Below are 14577 nucleotides of genomic sequence, written 5' to 3' on the forward strand. Positions count from 1 at the left end.
GATTTGATTTACTCTTCCAGGTTCTTACACTAGGGAGAATGTTTAGTTTTCTGTTATCTTTGAACTTTCTATCAATGATAGCATTACATGTCATATATGCATGTAATTGTAAGTGTCTTGCTATTTGTCTAATTTTTATGACACTCACCCAAATATATGTGTGCACTCCGCAATTCACTTATTTCTTACTGCTAAATTGGAACTTAAATAGTTCTTGGTACTTTCCTAGCTGCTCCCAGAATTTAAAGGAGAGGTTTATTTTGGCTCACATTTTTAGTTTCAGGCCTCGCATGATCTTCTGGAGAAGGAACCTGGCAGAGGGGAGCTGAATACGGCTTTACAGACAGAAGCAGAGAAGAAAGGGAGGGGTTGGTTAGGGAGAGAAACCCGTCCAGGCCACACCCCAGTGACTGCCTCTTCTGACCAGATCCTAACAGCAAGTCAGCTCTAAGCCCCATAATCCAATCCCCTTCCAAAAGCCCTGCCTATGAGTGCATGAGACTCTTGGAGGACATCTAGGTATAAAACACAAATTTGAGCCATTTTTTCATTTTAGTTTATAAATTACACCCTAAACATATAGTTCATCTATTATTATCTTTATAGCAAACTTTACTCTTCAGTAAGCTTCCTTTGATTATTCCCTTTTCTCAAAATATCTTGGATCATCTGAGAAAAGGTTCAATATTCCACTTGTTTCCCAGAGTGGTTGTTATATCAGGGTTATTATATCAAAGTATCAGAAACAAACTGTGTTGGTTACTTTTCTTGTTGTTAAGACAAAATACCCGACACTCAAGGTTTAAAAGGGGAAAGGTTTATTTGGCCCACAGTTTGTAGAGGGTTCAGTCCGTAATTGGCTGGCTCCAAGGCAAGGTGGCTCACGGCAGAGGGGGCAGCCATTCATGGCGGCTGGGGCTGTGGAAGACAGCAAAGCAACAAGAGCAAAAGGGCAAAACAAGCCTCTTCCTGCCCCTTTTATCTTATCCACACTGTGAGGATTAGAGCAGTGCCAATCAAATCAGTGGACTGACCCAGCAATCATCCACCCTTAATCCTAGCATCCTTAATCCCAGCATTGCACTGTGAATCAATCACAGACTCTAGCTTCAGCTGCCTCCAAAAAAGGCTACCTGAAACTGTATGAGGCTTTGGGGGAACATCTATACCCAAACCATAACGCACACTTATCACAACTGTTCATGGATTGAGTTTGGATAGTAATTAATTCTGTGCCAGAAAGGTCCGAGAGTGTGGCACTTGATATACTGTGTGGTGGGGGCTTCTTATGGTTGTGTCAGTTGCTGTCAGCCGCAGTGTTTTCTAAACTTGAAAAGCCTACTGAAATAGTTCTCTACCTCCTGGTGAACAGTAAGGAACACAGCTTTCACAGTTTCATTATTTCTGTTGAAAAATAAAACACCTTGACTCATGGATCAGTGAATGTTTGGGGGGAGACAATATGAATACGAACCAGTGGGGGGTGGGCTCAGTCTTCTGCCTATTAGAGGGATTAGAAAGGGGTCTTTCGCTCAAGCCTTGGCTGATGACTTTGAGAAAGCTGATCCACCTGTGAAATGAAATTTGGGTTGCTTTGGAGTTCACATCTTGCCAGAGATTGCTCCAGACGCTGGACATGGCATTACAGGACTTAGGATTTTGGACTTCTGTTAGTCTGTTCTTTTCTATCCCCCTATCTGTAGGATAGAAATGTTTATCATTGGAAGGAAACGTGTGCCATTGTATGTTGGAAGTGTTTAACTTTCTTTTCATGTGTACAGGGGCTCACAGATCAGAGGTTCTCTTAAATCTCAGAGGAGACTTTGGGCTTGGACTTTTCAGCAAGGCTGAAAACTATTAGGACTCAGACTAAATCTCTTGTACATAAAGGAATGCTCATGAGTCTTGACGGGTCAGGAGCAGAACGTTAAGGCTTGTATCTAGATGTTCCCCTAGAGCCTCATGGGGCGGTCACGGTTTGAATTTCTGGAGATGGCTGGATCTAGGCTATATGATGCTGTCATTGATTCAGGGTAGAGTTAAGTGTGTCTCATTCTGTGTGTGAGTGCTACCTGCCCTAAGGGCAGCTTGCCTGGATAGAATATAAAAGATAAAGAGCTGCTCTTTTCTGTTGGCTTCAGCTGCTTCTTCTTTGCTATTACGTTGCTGTGCTGTCTCCTGCCTGCTTGGCGGTGGCCCTTTGCCATGCTACCGTGACTTGGAGCCAGCCAACTATAAACTAAAACCTTTACATCTGTGAGCCAAAATGAAACTTTTCTCCTTAAAACAAATTGAGCTGGTCAGTGAGTTATCTATCAGGTAGGTCTAGTGTTTCCCAGCTCTGGGCACCAGACTTGGACGGGGTGGGGGAGGTCTGGAGGGGAGAGGGCAGTGGGCTCTAGCCAGGCCTCAGTTGTTAAGAGTGGCCCCTTGATTTCCACTCCAGCAAATTTGAAAGTGGCCAAAGCTGTGCAACAAGGGAGACCTCTGCTTTCTCAAACCTCAAATGGATAAAAATGGAATACTGTCTATTTATTTATTTAGAAGTATAAATGTATTGTAAAAGGTATGTTCTAGTGTCTGAGTGCACATGAGATTCTACCAAAGTCCAACTATGCCCAGGGGTCCTCATAGTTGGCCTCATGTGAGGTCCCAGACATAGGAGCCAGGAATAATTGAATAGGAAATTGCCTGGCCAACCCTGATTAGGAACAGTTGGTTAAATACACAATTATGTAAAATGTTATACTCTCCCAGAATACATCACCTAACCTGTTATATCTTCGTTCATCACCTGTAAAATAAGGAGACATACCTCTCTCTCTTTATATGCCAGAAATGCTATTTTTATAAATCAAACAATGTTTGCAAAAACACAGATGATAAAATAATACTAGACAAATTTGGGAAAAATTCTAGTTTGTCTTTTCTGTGGTTTTGAGTCACTAAGGAACAAGAATAAAACTATCAAGCAGAAGGGCACGGCTAGGTAAAACACTGAACACGAGTGCCCATAAAATAGCTATCTTTGATGACAGAACATCAATAATGCCACTCAGAAGTGTTAGGAATATAGCAATACCTTAGTTTCTTTCTCTGCATGACCCAACACACTCTGAAATGCAAATATTTTGCATGGCCCTCAATGGATTTGTCCAGTGAAATGACTCACAGAAGAGCAAATTAGTAGCAGCTGACAGAAAAACCAAGCAAAGACTTAATCTATAGTTTATCAACTGATGGCCTGAGAATAAAATTGGGATTGGAGGTATATATTTTTTGAGCCTCACAACTTTGGCTGGCACTGTGTCAGAAAACTTTTGGAATCGTCAACATACACTGGAGATTTCACACGGAAACAACTGGATGTAGCCAAGTACTGTCTCCTTCAGATAGAACTGTACTTTTTCAGTTTTCACAGTCCATACCATTCTCTGTCGTCCTCTCTTGGTTCTCAAGTACAGTGTCTAACTGGTTACCTGAGTGTGTGAACTTTCTAGTCGTTCTAATTTGTAAACCCTGCCAAAGAACCGGGGTGGGGGGGCAGCTTTTGTGGTCTGGGATTCTGAAATGGAGTCTTTATGTCTTAAGAAAATGGGGGAAAAAAGCTAGTTCAATGCATCAGAGGCAAATTCTTTTTCATTTAATGAAGATATTCTTCATAGATCTCACTAACAGTCTTCTTTGTTTTGAATTGCATTCTACTTGAATGCACTTTCATTTAAATAAAAATGGGTGTATTAGGTAACTCTGGTAACTACCAAAACTCTCAGTATAATAAGGACACCATCCACTGTTCCACGGAAATGCAGCAACAACTAACTGCCCACTGAACTCTGCAACAGGAAGCAGAATACAACTAGTGAAAATGTTAACTGAAAATATCAAGGACTTTGCTTGCTCCTACCACCTCCTACGTATGTGGGGTACAGTCAAGGTAGGGGCAACGTGGGCTTTGGAAAGAGGCATCAGCAGAGTGCCACGGTTCCCAGCACAGTCCCTAGATACCTGAGAAAAGGCGCCTTAGTGAAACAGACTGTATAGAGTGAGCAGGACACGTCAGGGCAGTGCTGGGGTCAGTGACACATACAGAACTTCCCAGCGCTTGCCTTGGTTTGCTCCAACCAGAGCTGAAATTTGACCATCATTTGATTGTTTCCAACAAATTGCATTGGCATCTGCAGGGTCCCTTCTGACTATTGTGTATGTCATCTCAAGAAATTTAAGTCTCGTCCTGGAAGGCGGTTCCTCGGTGAGCCCTACAACCAGACAGTAAGTTTGACTTGCTCTACACAGTTGACGCCAAATATGTATCACTGCCATCACGGGACTGTGTCAGCCTGAACCAATACTCACAAGAGAGAGCTTGATTCTCTCTGTTCCCCTAGTAAGAAAACGGATCCCCACCCCTTCAAAAAATGAATGTAACACAAAATTGATTTGAGTATTTTATTTATAAATGTACATTTGCTATAAAAGCTGTGCATTTTAGATAACTTTTTTTTAACTATTTCTCAGAGGCATTTTAGAATAAATATTGTAAATGAAAATTAGTGTAACTGATATAGAACATCGGCCCACCCAGGACAGTAACATCTTTTGGACGGACTCACATATGAGGTGGATCATTTCAGTTTGTTAAATCTTACGCTGTGTATAGATAACTAGAATATGTATTGCATTAATAACACTACATAGAAAGAAGGAAGCAACATCATGAAAGTTTGCTAGTGAAAAACAAAGAGTTACCCATTTTTTTTCTTAGGAAACAAAAGAGACTATCTTTTGAAGTATAAGGGCAAAAATCAGATATACTTCCTCAGGAACAATAAATCACCCACTTGCCTCGTCTGGTTTTTAAACAAACACATTTGCATTATAGCTCCACAGAGCACAGCATTTTATTTTCCTGGGATCTCAAAGATTATTTGAAAGGAAATAGATCATACTCATTATGCTACACTGGAAAAAACAAGATCTAGTCTGGCTAAGCTGCCATGTAACCGACTCTAAATGAAATATAAATCAAATAGAAATAGAAACAGTTGGCAATTAGAATTTAGAAAATGTTGGAGATTATTCTGTGCTGGTGACTAGTGTTCATTATGGGAAAGCATGTTTTGCAGTTGGAGAATGCAGCTTTATTTTTCTTGACTTGTACAATGAGTCTTACTAAGAAATATGTATAAATGAATGTGAAACCGGAAGAGAATGTGCAATATTCACATAATCCTCACATAATGGATGGAATTCCACATGTAAAAAGGACTCTATAAAAATTGGTTATGAATGACCGTATTGTACATGTTTTGTGCATCATTTGTGGTAAAGTACTTTGCTAATATCATGCAAAGTGTAAACATCCACATTATCAAAATAGTTAATAAAACATGCAGGCGGCTAATCAAAATATTGGACTTGATCTGTACATTTTTAAAATTGTTTTAATATTTCCTTTTTCATTTTTTTCCCCTGTAAAACAGGAAACACTTCCATGAGAAGTCGTGGGAATTTGGAAGTGACTTCACCTTGTCAATGCACCACATCCATAATTCATTGCTGACTATGTGCAACAGCTTTGCATTTTCTAAGGCACAATTTTCGATGAAATGATGTGTAAATTTCAATCCAATAACAGCTCATCCAAATGACAAAGTGGTCAAACACCTCCAGTGGTGAGGAAATTTCTGCGCCTACATGAACCCACATGCAAAGGACCCTCTAGCATGGAAATAAATAATTGCTAGCCATACTCAATAAGACACAGAAAAAAATACTGCTTACATAAAGAAACACATCTACTTGATATCTTCTTATGACTACATTAACCTACTAGGAGTATATCCATAGTCTACATTCACAAAATGTCATCTTCACTTATTTGCCATCATTTTAAGGCAGAATAAATAGTCCCCCTGTCCCCAGTCTTGAAGAAAACAGCCTGGAGATGCAAACTGTGATGGATGTTAGTCACTTGATTTCTTTCTCGTCCAGCTGAAACTTATCATACAGGGTAGAAAATAAGTCAAGTCTCCACAAAAGTTCCTTTCTAAATTCCACGAGCAAAATCCAGAATTCTTTATAGTAGTGAAGGTGATGTAGGAAAACGAAGGTACATATGCATCCATTAGAGTAGGCAGGGCACAAGCTGAGCTGCAGCTTCTTGCTGGTCACATCCCAGTGGCTTACACATCGTGTCATCTGGATTCTCTTAAAATGAACTTTCTCTTTGGATACCTGCACATGTGGCCCCCAAAGGTAAGCCGTGGTCACATCTAAGGACAGATTTATCTCAATGCCTCACATTCCACACACCTGGTATGAGCCCCTTCTTGAAGATTCCTAAGCTAGTGCTTGGAGAGAAGCAGGCCACCGGGGCCTCAAGGCTACCACCGACCTGTCACTCTTTGAAGATTAAACTTCCTCATAGATTTTGGTAAATAAGTTTGGAGATGATCACTGAAATATTTCCCGCTGGTTTCTTCCTACCCTTGGGCAATGTCTCCAAGCGTAAGTCTAGCTGCTATTGCAAGGGTTCTCTGTGGTTGATGAACCAGCCTATATTAATGACATCACTTCCAAGGTACACAAAATCTAATACTAACAGTTCAATAATTTATTGATATAACTTCTGCCTCAAAAGGTAAGTAACACAAATGTTTTCAGGATTACAGTATATATTATCAGACTAGTGTCTCTGCATTAAAAACAAGTTATAGCTCAGAGATAGAACTCACTATGATGTTTAGTTTTCTGAAATGCGTATGCTCCTGTCTTAGAAGATCACTAAAATTGGCATGTCTTGCACTTTCTGCAGCTCAATTCTGTAAACATAAAGTGTTTAATTTCTACAAATACTAAAACACAACAAATTTATTGCATCCTTTAGCTACTTCCCAAAGAAGAGAATAACACATGTTAAACTGTAAGCCTGTTTGACCACATTAAAACCACTTTTTGAACTATTCAGGGTCATTACAATTCAATATTCTTTTGTATACACTGTGCAAATGCAAAAAAAAAAAAAAAAACCCACAAAAAATAACAACAAAAAAACCTCAGAAAAACACAAACACTGCTACAAAAGAACAGACACCACCTTTCAGAAGAGCCTTTCAGAAATTAGATGAATGCTGAGTAGCCCCTGAACTTGGGATTTTGTTAAGCAGTTGCCAGGGGACACCCTCAATAAAGAAATGGTCAGTGATCTGAAAGCTTGAAAACCACATCACAATGTTGTAGGTTGGCCAGCACCTATAAGAAAGAAAGAACAACTGTGGTTTGTGTGCACTTCTTGCTTCAGAGGTTTTTAAACTTCCCAAATAAGCAATTACCTTTGCAGATTCTCTTCCCCTCAGAAGGAAAACCTGTACCATTCTGTTCCTTACAACACTGTGTCAGGACACGCAGTGCTAACATCACCTCTGTTAGCAACGCAGACCACTGAGACCCATCTCAGACCCCACTTAGCAATGTGCACTGGTATACAGATGCTATAAAGTTTGCTTCAAGCCTCTGGGTTTTCTGCGAACCACATAATCTCCCCAACAAGCTTTCTACTTTATCTTCTGGGGCCGAGAAGCAAAAAACCAATTTTTTCTCTCTCTAGTTTTTTTTTTTTTTTTTTCTCTAGGTTTTGGTTTCTGTAAGAATAAATGTATTGAAACCAGAGGAACTAGACATATGATCTAGAAATGGCATTGCTATATTTATCAAGTAAAAATACAGGACACCCAGTAAAATTTGAGTTTCAGATAAACACATACTTTTTAAGTCTAAGTATAGCCCACGTAACAGCTAGGACACAGTTGTACTAAATCCACAGCATGTAACGTTTAGGACAAACACATGGATTATCTGAAATTCAAGTTAAATTCATTGTCTACCTGACAGTCAAATGAAAAAGTTAATTGGGCATTATATGAAAACAAATGGATGATCTGCAGTTCAAGTTTAAAAATTCATTGTTTGCCTGAAATTCAAATAAAAAAGTTAATTGGGCATCTTGTATTTTATTTGGCAAGCTTATTTGGAAAGGATGAGGTTCCACAGTTCCTGCTGGAATCTTCCCAAGGTTCCCCCTTCATTTTAGGTACTAGAGTTGTGATGAGACAATCACAACATTCGAAGAGACCCTGGGGAGTTTGCGTTAAACGCATTTCACTAGAGTGAATGACGGAATGGAACACCATGTACAAAGGCGCAGCCATCCAGCACCCAGGCACAAATGGTACAAGTTAAACATGTGACAGCTGAATTGTGACAGGTAATTTGTTTTGCACTTCCATTCCCATTTACATACGAACTTAAAAACTGTTTACATTGCTTTTAGGAACTGCATTTTAATATGCTGTTATGCTATTTTTCCCTCCAAGAGAAAAATTTCATTTAAATGTGACTAGTTACTTGAAGGAAACGGATTATATATTCAGGTTTTATTATTCCACACAATGAAATTATTTTGTTTCACTTAGAATGTCTATGATGTAAACCACCTTTCACATCTATCCATCTAGCCTCTGTTTAATTTAGATCAAAGTAAAATTAAAGAAAGAAGAAAAGAAATAAAAATGATTTTAATTATTTCTTCTTATTCTCTTACTGCATCTGAGATATATTCAAACAATTCAAGTATATTTATAATTCTTTAGTGAAATTATTAAACCCTCCACCTAGTCATTTCTAAGATATACAGTATTTATTTCTTAGGTCACTAAGAAGGAAAGCAGTTCTTTTCTCTGGCATGTGTTGACTTAACTAAAATCAGCCTAAAATGATATCAACATTTACCTAGAAAATAAACATAGGAAGGTTAGAAAGTTTTTGGAAAAAATAATTGGCAAGAAAGTAGCCATTATCAAAACAGATTATGAAGATATAATCATTAAAACCATTTAGCAAGGGAAAATAAATAGGTTAATAAGATATAATAAAATATCCACAAATGGACTGAAATATATACAGGGGCTTAGTTTATGAGAAAGTTAATATTTCAAATTAGTGAGATTAAAAAGGATTATTTATTAAGTGTTATTCACATCATTAGTTACCTGGAAAATATACTGTTTGCTATCTCCTTAATTTTTGTCCTACAATACATTCCTGATGGTCTCCCACTTACATGTAAAAAAGAAAAAAATTCTTAGCCAAATTCTCAGATAAGTTTTTTGAACCTTTGGAATAGAGTGTTTTTCTGAGTAAGAACACAAAACCCAGAATCCAAAAAGGGAAAAATTATGTATTTAGTTACACAATGAAAAAAAATTTTATGTGAAAATAAATCTCAAAGTGGGAAGCCAATGACAGACAATTGCAACCTACAGCAAACCTAACTGGAGTTGTAAGGAAAGTTTCTGTATTTCGCAAAGGACTCAAATAGGTTGCTAACAGAAGAATGGACAAAGGATTGAGAAGCTCTTTATAGAAAAAAGTATAAGTGGCAAATAAACACATGAAAAGATGTTCAAGCTCACAACTAAAGAGATGCAGTTCAAAGCAACGAGGCTTCTCCCCACTCAGTAGAGCGGACTTTTTTTAGTGTGGGGAATACAGGTGCTCTACCACTCGACACTGGCCCAGAGTGGACATTTTTAACGTATGATGGTATCCAGAGCCACCACTGGTATAGAGGAAGAAAGAAGCTCTCACACACTCTGCAGGGAAGATGTATTTTCTGAACAATGATAGGAAGAATGTCTGAAAAATTAAAAAGCACACGCCTCTTAATTCAGTTTTGCTACTGCTCAGAATGTGTTCTTTGGAAGTGTTTTCAGATGTTCAGCAAGATGTATTCAAAGGTGTGCACTGCAGCATTTAACAATATTAAAACCGTAAATAAACCAAAGTGTCCCTTCACTGAGAATTGGTTTTAAGTAAAGGCAAGCTCACACAATGGGATTGTAGGTGGCTATTAAAAAGCCATTCAAGGGCTGGGGATTTAGCTCAGTGGCACAGCGCCTGCCTGGTAAGCGCGAGGTCGTTAGTTTGATTCCCGGTACTGGAAAAAAACCAAAAAAAAAAAAGACAAAAAGCCATTGAAAAGAATGAAGAAAAAATACACGGTAAATGGAAAAACTGAAAAGATTTGCTATTAAATCAAAAACAACAGCAACAGCAACTAAGTGCAGAAGCCCACGACTACGTGACTATCATCTGTGTGAAGTAAAATCCAACACATATACAGGTAGACACACCATGCACATATGTTTCTCTGTGTGTGCAAATGTGTACATATACAAACACTCATTCTGTCCTGCATACCTGTGTTTATAACAGCATAATTCATAAAAGCTAAATCTTGAAGCAGCTTATATGTCCATTAACAGATGACTGTATAAAAAAAATGTGGTATTTATATAACTGGAGTACTACTTTGCCCTAAAGATAAACTGCAGTCATTTGTAGGAAATGGATGCACCTTGAGACCCTAATGTTAAGTGAAATAAATCAGACACACACATGGTTTCTCCTATATGAGAAGCCCAAGGTACAAATAGAGTAATAGGTATTAGGAAGTAGGGAGATAGATCTTTCTCAGAGGGTAGGGGGACTAAGGGATGGAAGGAGGAGGGAGGAAGAGCAGGATGAAAAAAGAATGGAGAGGTGTTATGTGTGTGGCCAACTCCCCACAAGGAATATAATTGTTACGTACTGAAACATTTAGTAACAAAAACAACTGGCTTAAGTTAAAAAAATTATTAGAAAGTGTTAACAGGGGATTTTCATTTTTCATTGGGCATGTGTCTGAACAATTTCAATTCTTCTAACTTTATGCCATTTATAACTTTTATCTACGTATTCTTTTGGATATCTAGGTAGAGAGATAATGGGGCCTTTTTACTTTCTTCTTAGCGTTTGTAAAATTATCTTAATAAAACATCTAAAATTCCTAATAAAACATGTTTGAAATATAAAATAAACAAGTAGCCGTCTGTAGACTTCCAAATCACTTTCTTAGTTTTCATCTTGTTACAGGAACTCCACGGTTCTTGTCTTTTTTTTTTTGTTTTGTTTTGTTTTGTTTTGTTTTGGTTTGGTTTTTCTCCGGTACCAGGAACCGAACTCACGACCTTGCGCTTGCCAGGCAGGCGCTTTTGCCGCTGAGCTAAATCCCCAGCCCCGGTTCTTGTCTTTAGATTTCAAATTAAAAACAGGTAATGCCCTTTAAATTTGTATGCCTAAGAGAAAAGTTCCTGGCTTAGATCCAAAAAAACCAAAACAAAACAAAACAAAACCTAATTTCCAAAAGAAATGACAGTGAATTACTCAACTTTGCAATTAAAAAAAAAAAGAATATGGAAAACGGGCCACTGTCACCCAGGGGCGGGTTCGGGTTTGCCCCTGCACCCTTCAAGGGCTTTAGGTTATGAAAGGGGGTCCGATCCACACCACTTTCACATCTTCCTTTAGTCTTTCAACGTAACAGCGCCCTCTTCTGGTTCCCTGATTTACATTTCCCCCGCGCACTGAAGTGGACAAAAACTATACTTTACAGAGCATGGAAAAATTCACTTTGAAACCTGGGAGAAAAGTGTTCAGTTTTTCTTCCTAGTGTATAAAAACAAAGCAAAGAAAGTCTAGCTTGAAGTGTACATCTATATTACATAAGGCACATGTACGTGTGCATCTAGGTCTGTATGAATGTATGGTATACTTTTCCATCATTTTTAATATATATAAAACATATGACATAAAATTAGTCATATATATAATGCATGATGTAAATAGTTCTGTTTGATGGCAGTGGCTCTAAATTGAAATGGTTCTGACAAAGTCAAATGTTTACTGTAAGCTGGGTGTGGTGGCACCTGCCTGTAGTATCAGCCCTCTGCAAGCATGCAGGAGGAGGATTGTAAGTTTTAGCTCAGCCTGGGCAATTTAGTAACAATTTACTATCTATTTTCATTCTTTACGTTTTCAGTCTCATAGCTTTAGCGGCCATGTAAAAAGGCAATGACAACGTTGTTTCACTTACTTTGAGAAATAATAAAACCTGCCTGAATTTCAAACCCCATTTCTTCACTCTAATTTCCTTTGAAGTGTTTCTGCCTGGTGAATCTGCGTGGAAAGATCTCCTGGTGTCAGGCGAGCCGCCAGGACTGACAGAGACCCAGGAAGAGCAAGCCATTGGCTATTTTCAGAACTTCTAGAAAAGTAGCTGGGCAACAGCACCCCCTGGTGTCCCCAAAAGGAATACAAACCTTGGACATTTGACCCATCTAGAATGTCAGAGAGCAGGTTGCTCAAGGGAACTCCAGGACAGCAAATATTTGTTAAGCTCTGACTGTGCGCAAGGTATTCGGAGGGGGCGGGGGAGTCCACATCAGTGTGTCTCTCAAGGAACTTTCAATTTGGTTGGGAACAGAAGCATATTTCAAAATGAAACCCTGGAATACAGGGCATGGTGACACCGAGAAGCCGGTGCTCAGTTTGATAAATAGTGGGGAGTCACTCTCCACACTGAGTCACCTAAAAAAGTGCTGGTTTTCCGAAGACATGCTTGACCAAAGAACAGTGTTTCAGGTCTTAAGCCTTTCTTCCGTCTCAGCAGGACCAGCCTAGGCAGTTGCTTGAATTTGGTCTTCAGTTTTTACCTTCTCATGTGTTTATGCTCCTCTGGATAAATGGAATTTACCCACATCACCAGTAACTTCCAGTGAGAAACAAGTGGTAAATAGGAGGTTATCTTATTAAGTCTTCTACTTTTATGCTAAGAATCCTTCCTGTCAGGGTAGGGAACTCAACTGACAGGGAAAAATACATGAATTCCTAAATGCGATCCTATGCACACAGGAGCCTATAGTCACTGCTCTCGGGGTATTCTCCCCGTACTTACTCCGGGATCGCATGTAGCAATCATTGCAGTTTAGAAGACCATTTCGAATCCTGACATCCGTGCCACTCACGGCATCTCCAAGCTGTCCTTTACAAATTCCACACTGAAGGGAAAAAGAAGAGTGGTTACAGGATGCATAAGGAATTGCTTCTCCATCCTGCTTAGTTACTATTCATGCTAAGGACACAATAATCACTTCTACAATCTCCACACCGCTAAGCGTCTATTATGCGTTAGATGCCATACTAAAAGTCAGCTTACAGCAAAAGTGAAAATACTTTGAGCATTTTATCTTAACTCATTGTATTTTACAGAGAAGGACACAAGTTCAGAGAGGTTAGTGAATTTGCCCCAAGGCTGTGAAGGTAGTAAGGATAGTAAAACCCCATCCTTCTAAATTTTATCATACACTGTTTCTCAATCAAGATAGCAGAACCATTTTACACAGACTAAACCCTAGTGGTTTTAAACAAGCACACAGCCAATAGATCATTAATTTCAACTTGACTATCAATAATTTTTAAAGGCTTTCTAGCCGTGTTGGTAGGTTTCACCAGCTAATAGTTACTAGGAAAAGTGACTTCATTTTACATTTCCGCATTAAAGGCAATGATAGGGGCTGGGGATTTAGCTCAGCAGCACAGCGCCTGCCTGGCAAGCGCAAGGTCATGAGTTCGGTTCCCGGTACCGGAAAAAAAAACAAAAAAACAAAAAAAAACAAAAAATAAAGGCAATGATACCCAACATAACAAATTCTTTGGGGATGGAACTCCTTTTAGCCATATGGCCAGAGTATAGAAGAAACAGTGGGAGTTGCTCTGCTGTTCGTATCAGAGAGGTTGGCATTTGGAGTCGGTCCAGTGGCCAGTCCTTCCAGGGGATCAGGACCAGCAACTGATTCATGCTCTGTGGTCACCTGCGGCAGAGGGGTGTGTTTTATCTGTGGTGTCCTACTTTCATGCGGTTACTGGTATTTTTAAATTAATAATTTTGGGTTAACTTCACTAATTATCTCTTAATTCATAGGCAAAGTGTGAGTTATTTTAAACCCACACTAGTTTAATTTATAACTAAGGAAACTACTCCCAAGAAGTAGGACAAACAAAATTCAAGAAAGAAAAAGAAAGAATATCAGCATTATGCAGAGAAAGAAATAACTGCTTTTTAGAGATAGAAGACTTGGCTTCTAAAGTTATTTATTAATTTGAAATGTGTCCACCAGTGGAAAAAAAGTACAGGACACGCTGAAGGAGTTCAACTTTAAATTGTATAACAGATCACTGCAACTGGTTAGCTCACTTATTTATTGGCAGGAGATCTGTTTCAGTTTATTATTAATTCATTCATTTACAAATATTTATTGATGCTCACTTGGCTAGGTACAGAGGAAACAGTGGGGAGCAAGACAGACACTGTTCCTGCCTTTACGGAGTTTATAGTTTATTCGAGAAGCTGATAATGAAATAATACAATGATGAGCGATAATGACCACGAATAGCTCGAAAACAAAGACAACTGACTTAGTCTAGGCAGGTAAGGCAGCTTCCAGAAAGAGTGATATTCAAACTGAGATTACAAACGTACCCATTCTGAGAATGACAATGTTGTAACTAGATATACCCGTTCACTTAGGTCAAAAACAAAAACCCTTTGGCATGAAACCACAAGAGTTTAAGAAATAGTAAATATGTTAAATTTCAAATAAATCCCCACAGCTGTAAAAGATTTGGAAATATCATTCT

General features: G+C 38.7%; 1 protein-coding gene across 3 annotated transcripts in view; it reads right to left on the reverse strand.

The window, feature by feature from the left end:
- Positions 1-4435: 4435 nt before the first annotated feature.
- Positions 4436-14577, reverse strand: part of Limch1 (LIM and calponin homology domains 1) — a gene marked incomplete at its 5' end in the record, with an annotated part of 320988 nt that continues 310846 nt past the window's right edge. For all 3 annotated transcript variants that reach the window (XM_013518053.1, XM_005391930.2, XM_005391928.2), the window contains 2 exon segments: positions 4436-7254; positions 12836-12938. In XM_013518053.1, coding sequence (XP_013373507.1) covers positions 7229-7254; positions 12836-12938 — 129 coding nt within the window. In that variant the 3' untranslated portion in view covers positions 4436-7228.

Source organism: Chinchilla lanigera, unplaced genomic scaffold (assembly GCF_000276665.1).
Source record: "Chinchilla lanigera isolate Chin_1 unplaced genomic scaffold, ChiLan1.0 scaffold00042, whole genome shotgun sequence".
Taxonomy (NCBI): domain Eukaryota; kingdom Metazoa; phylum Chordata; class Mammalia; order Rodentia; family Chinchillidae; genus Chinchilla; species Chinchilla lanigera.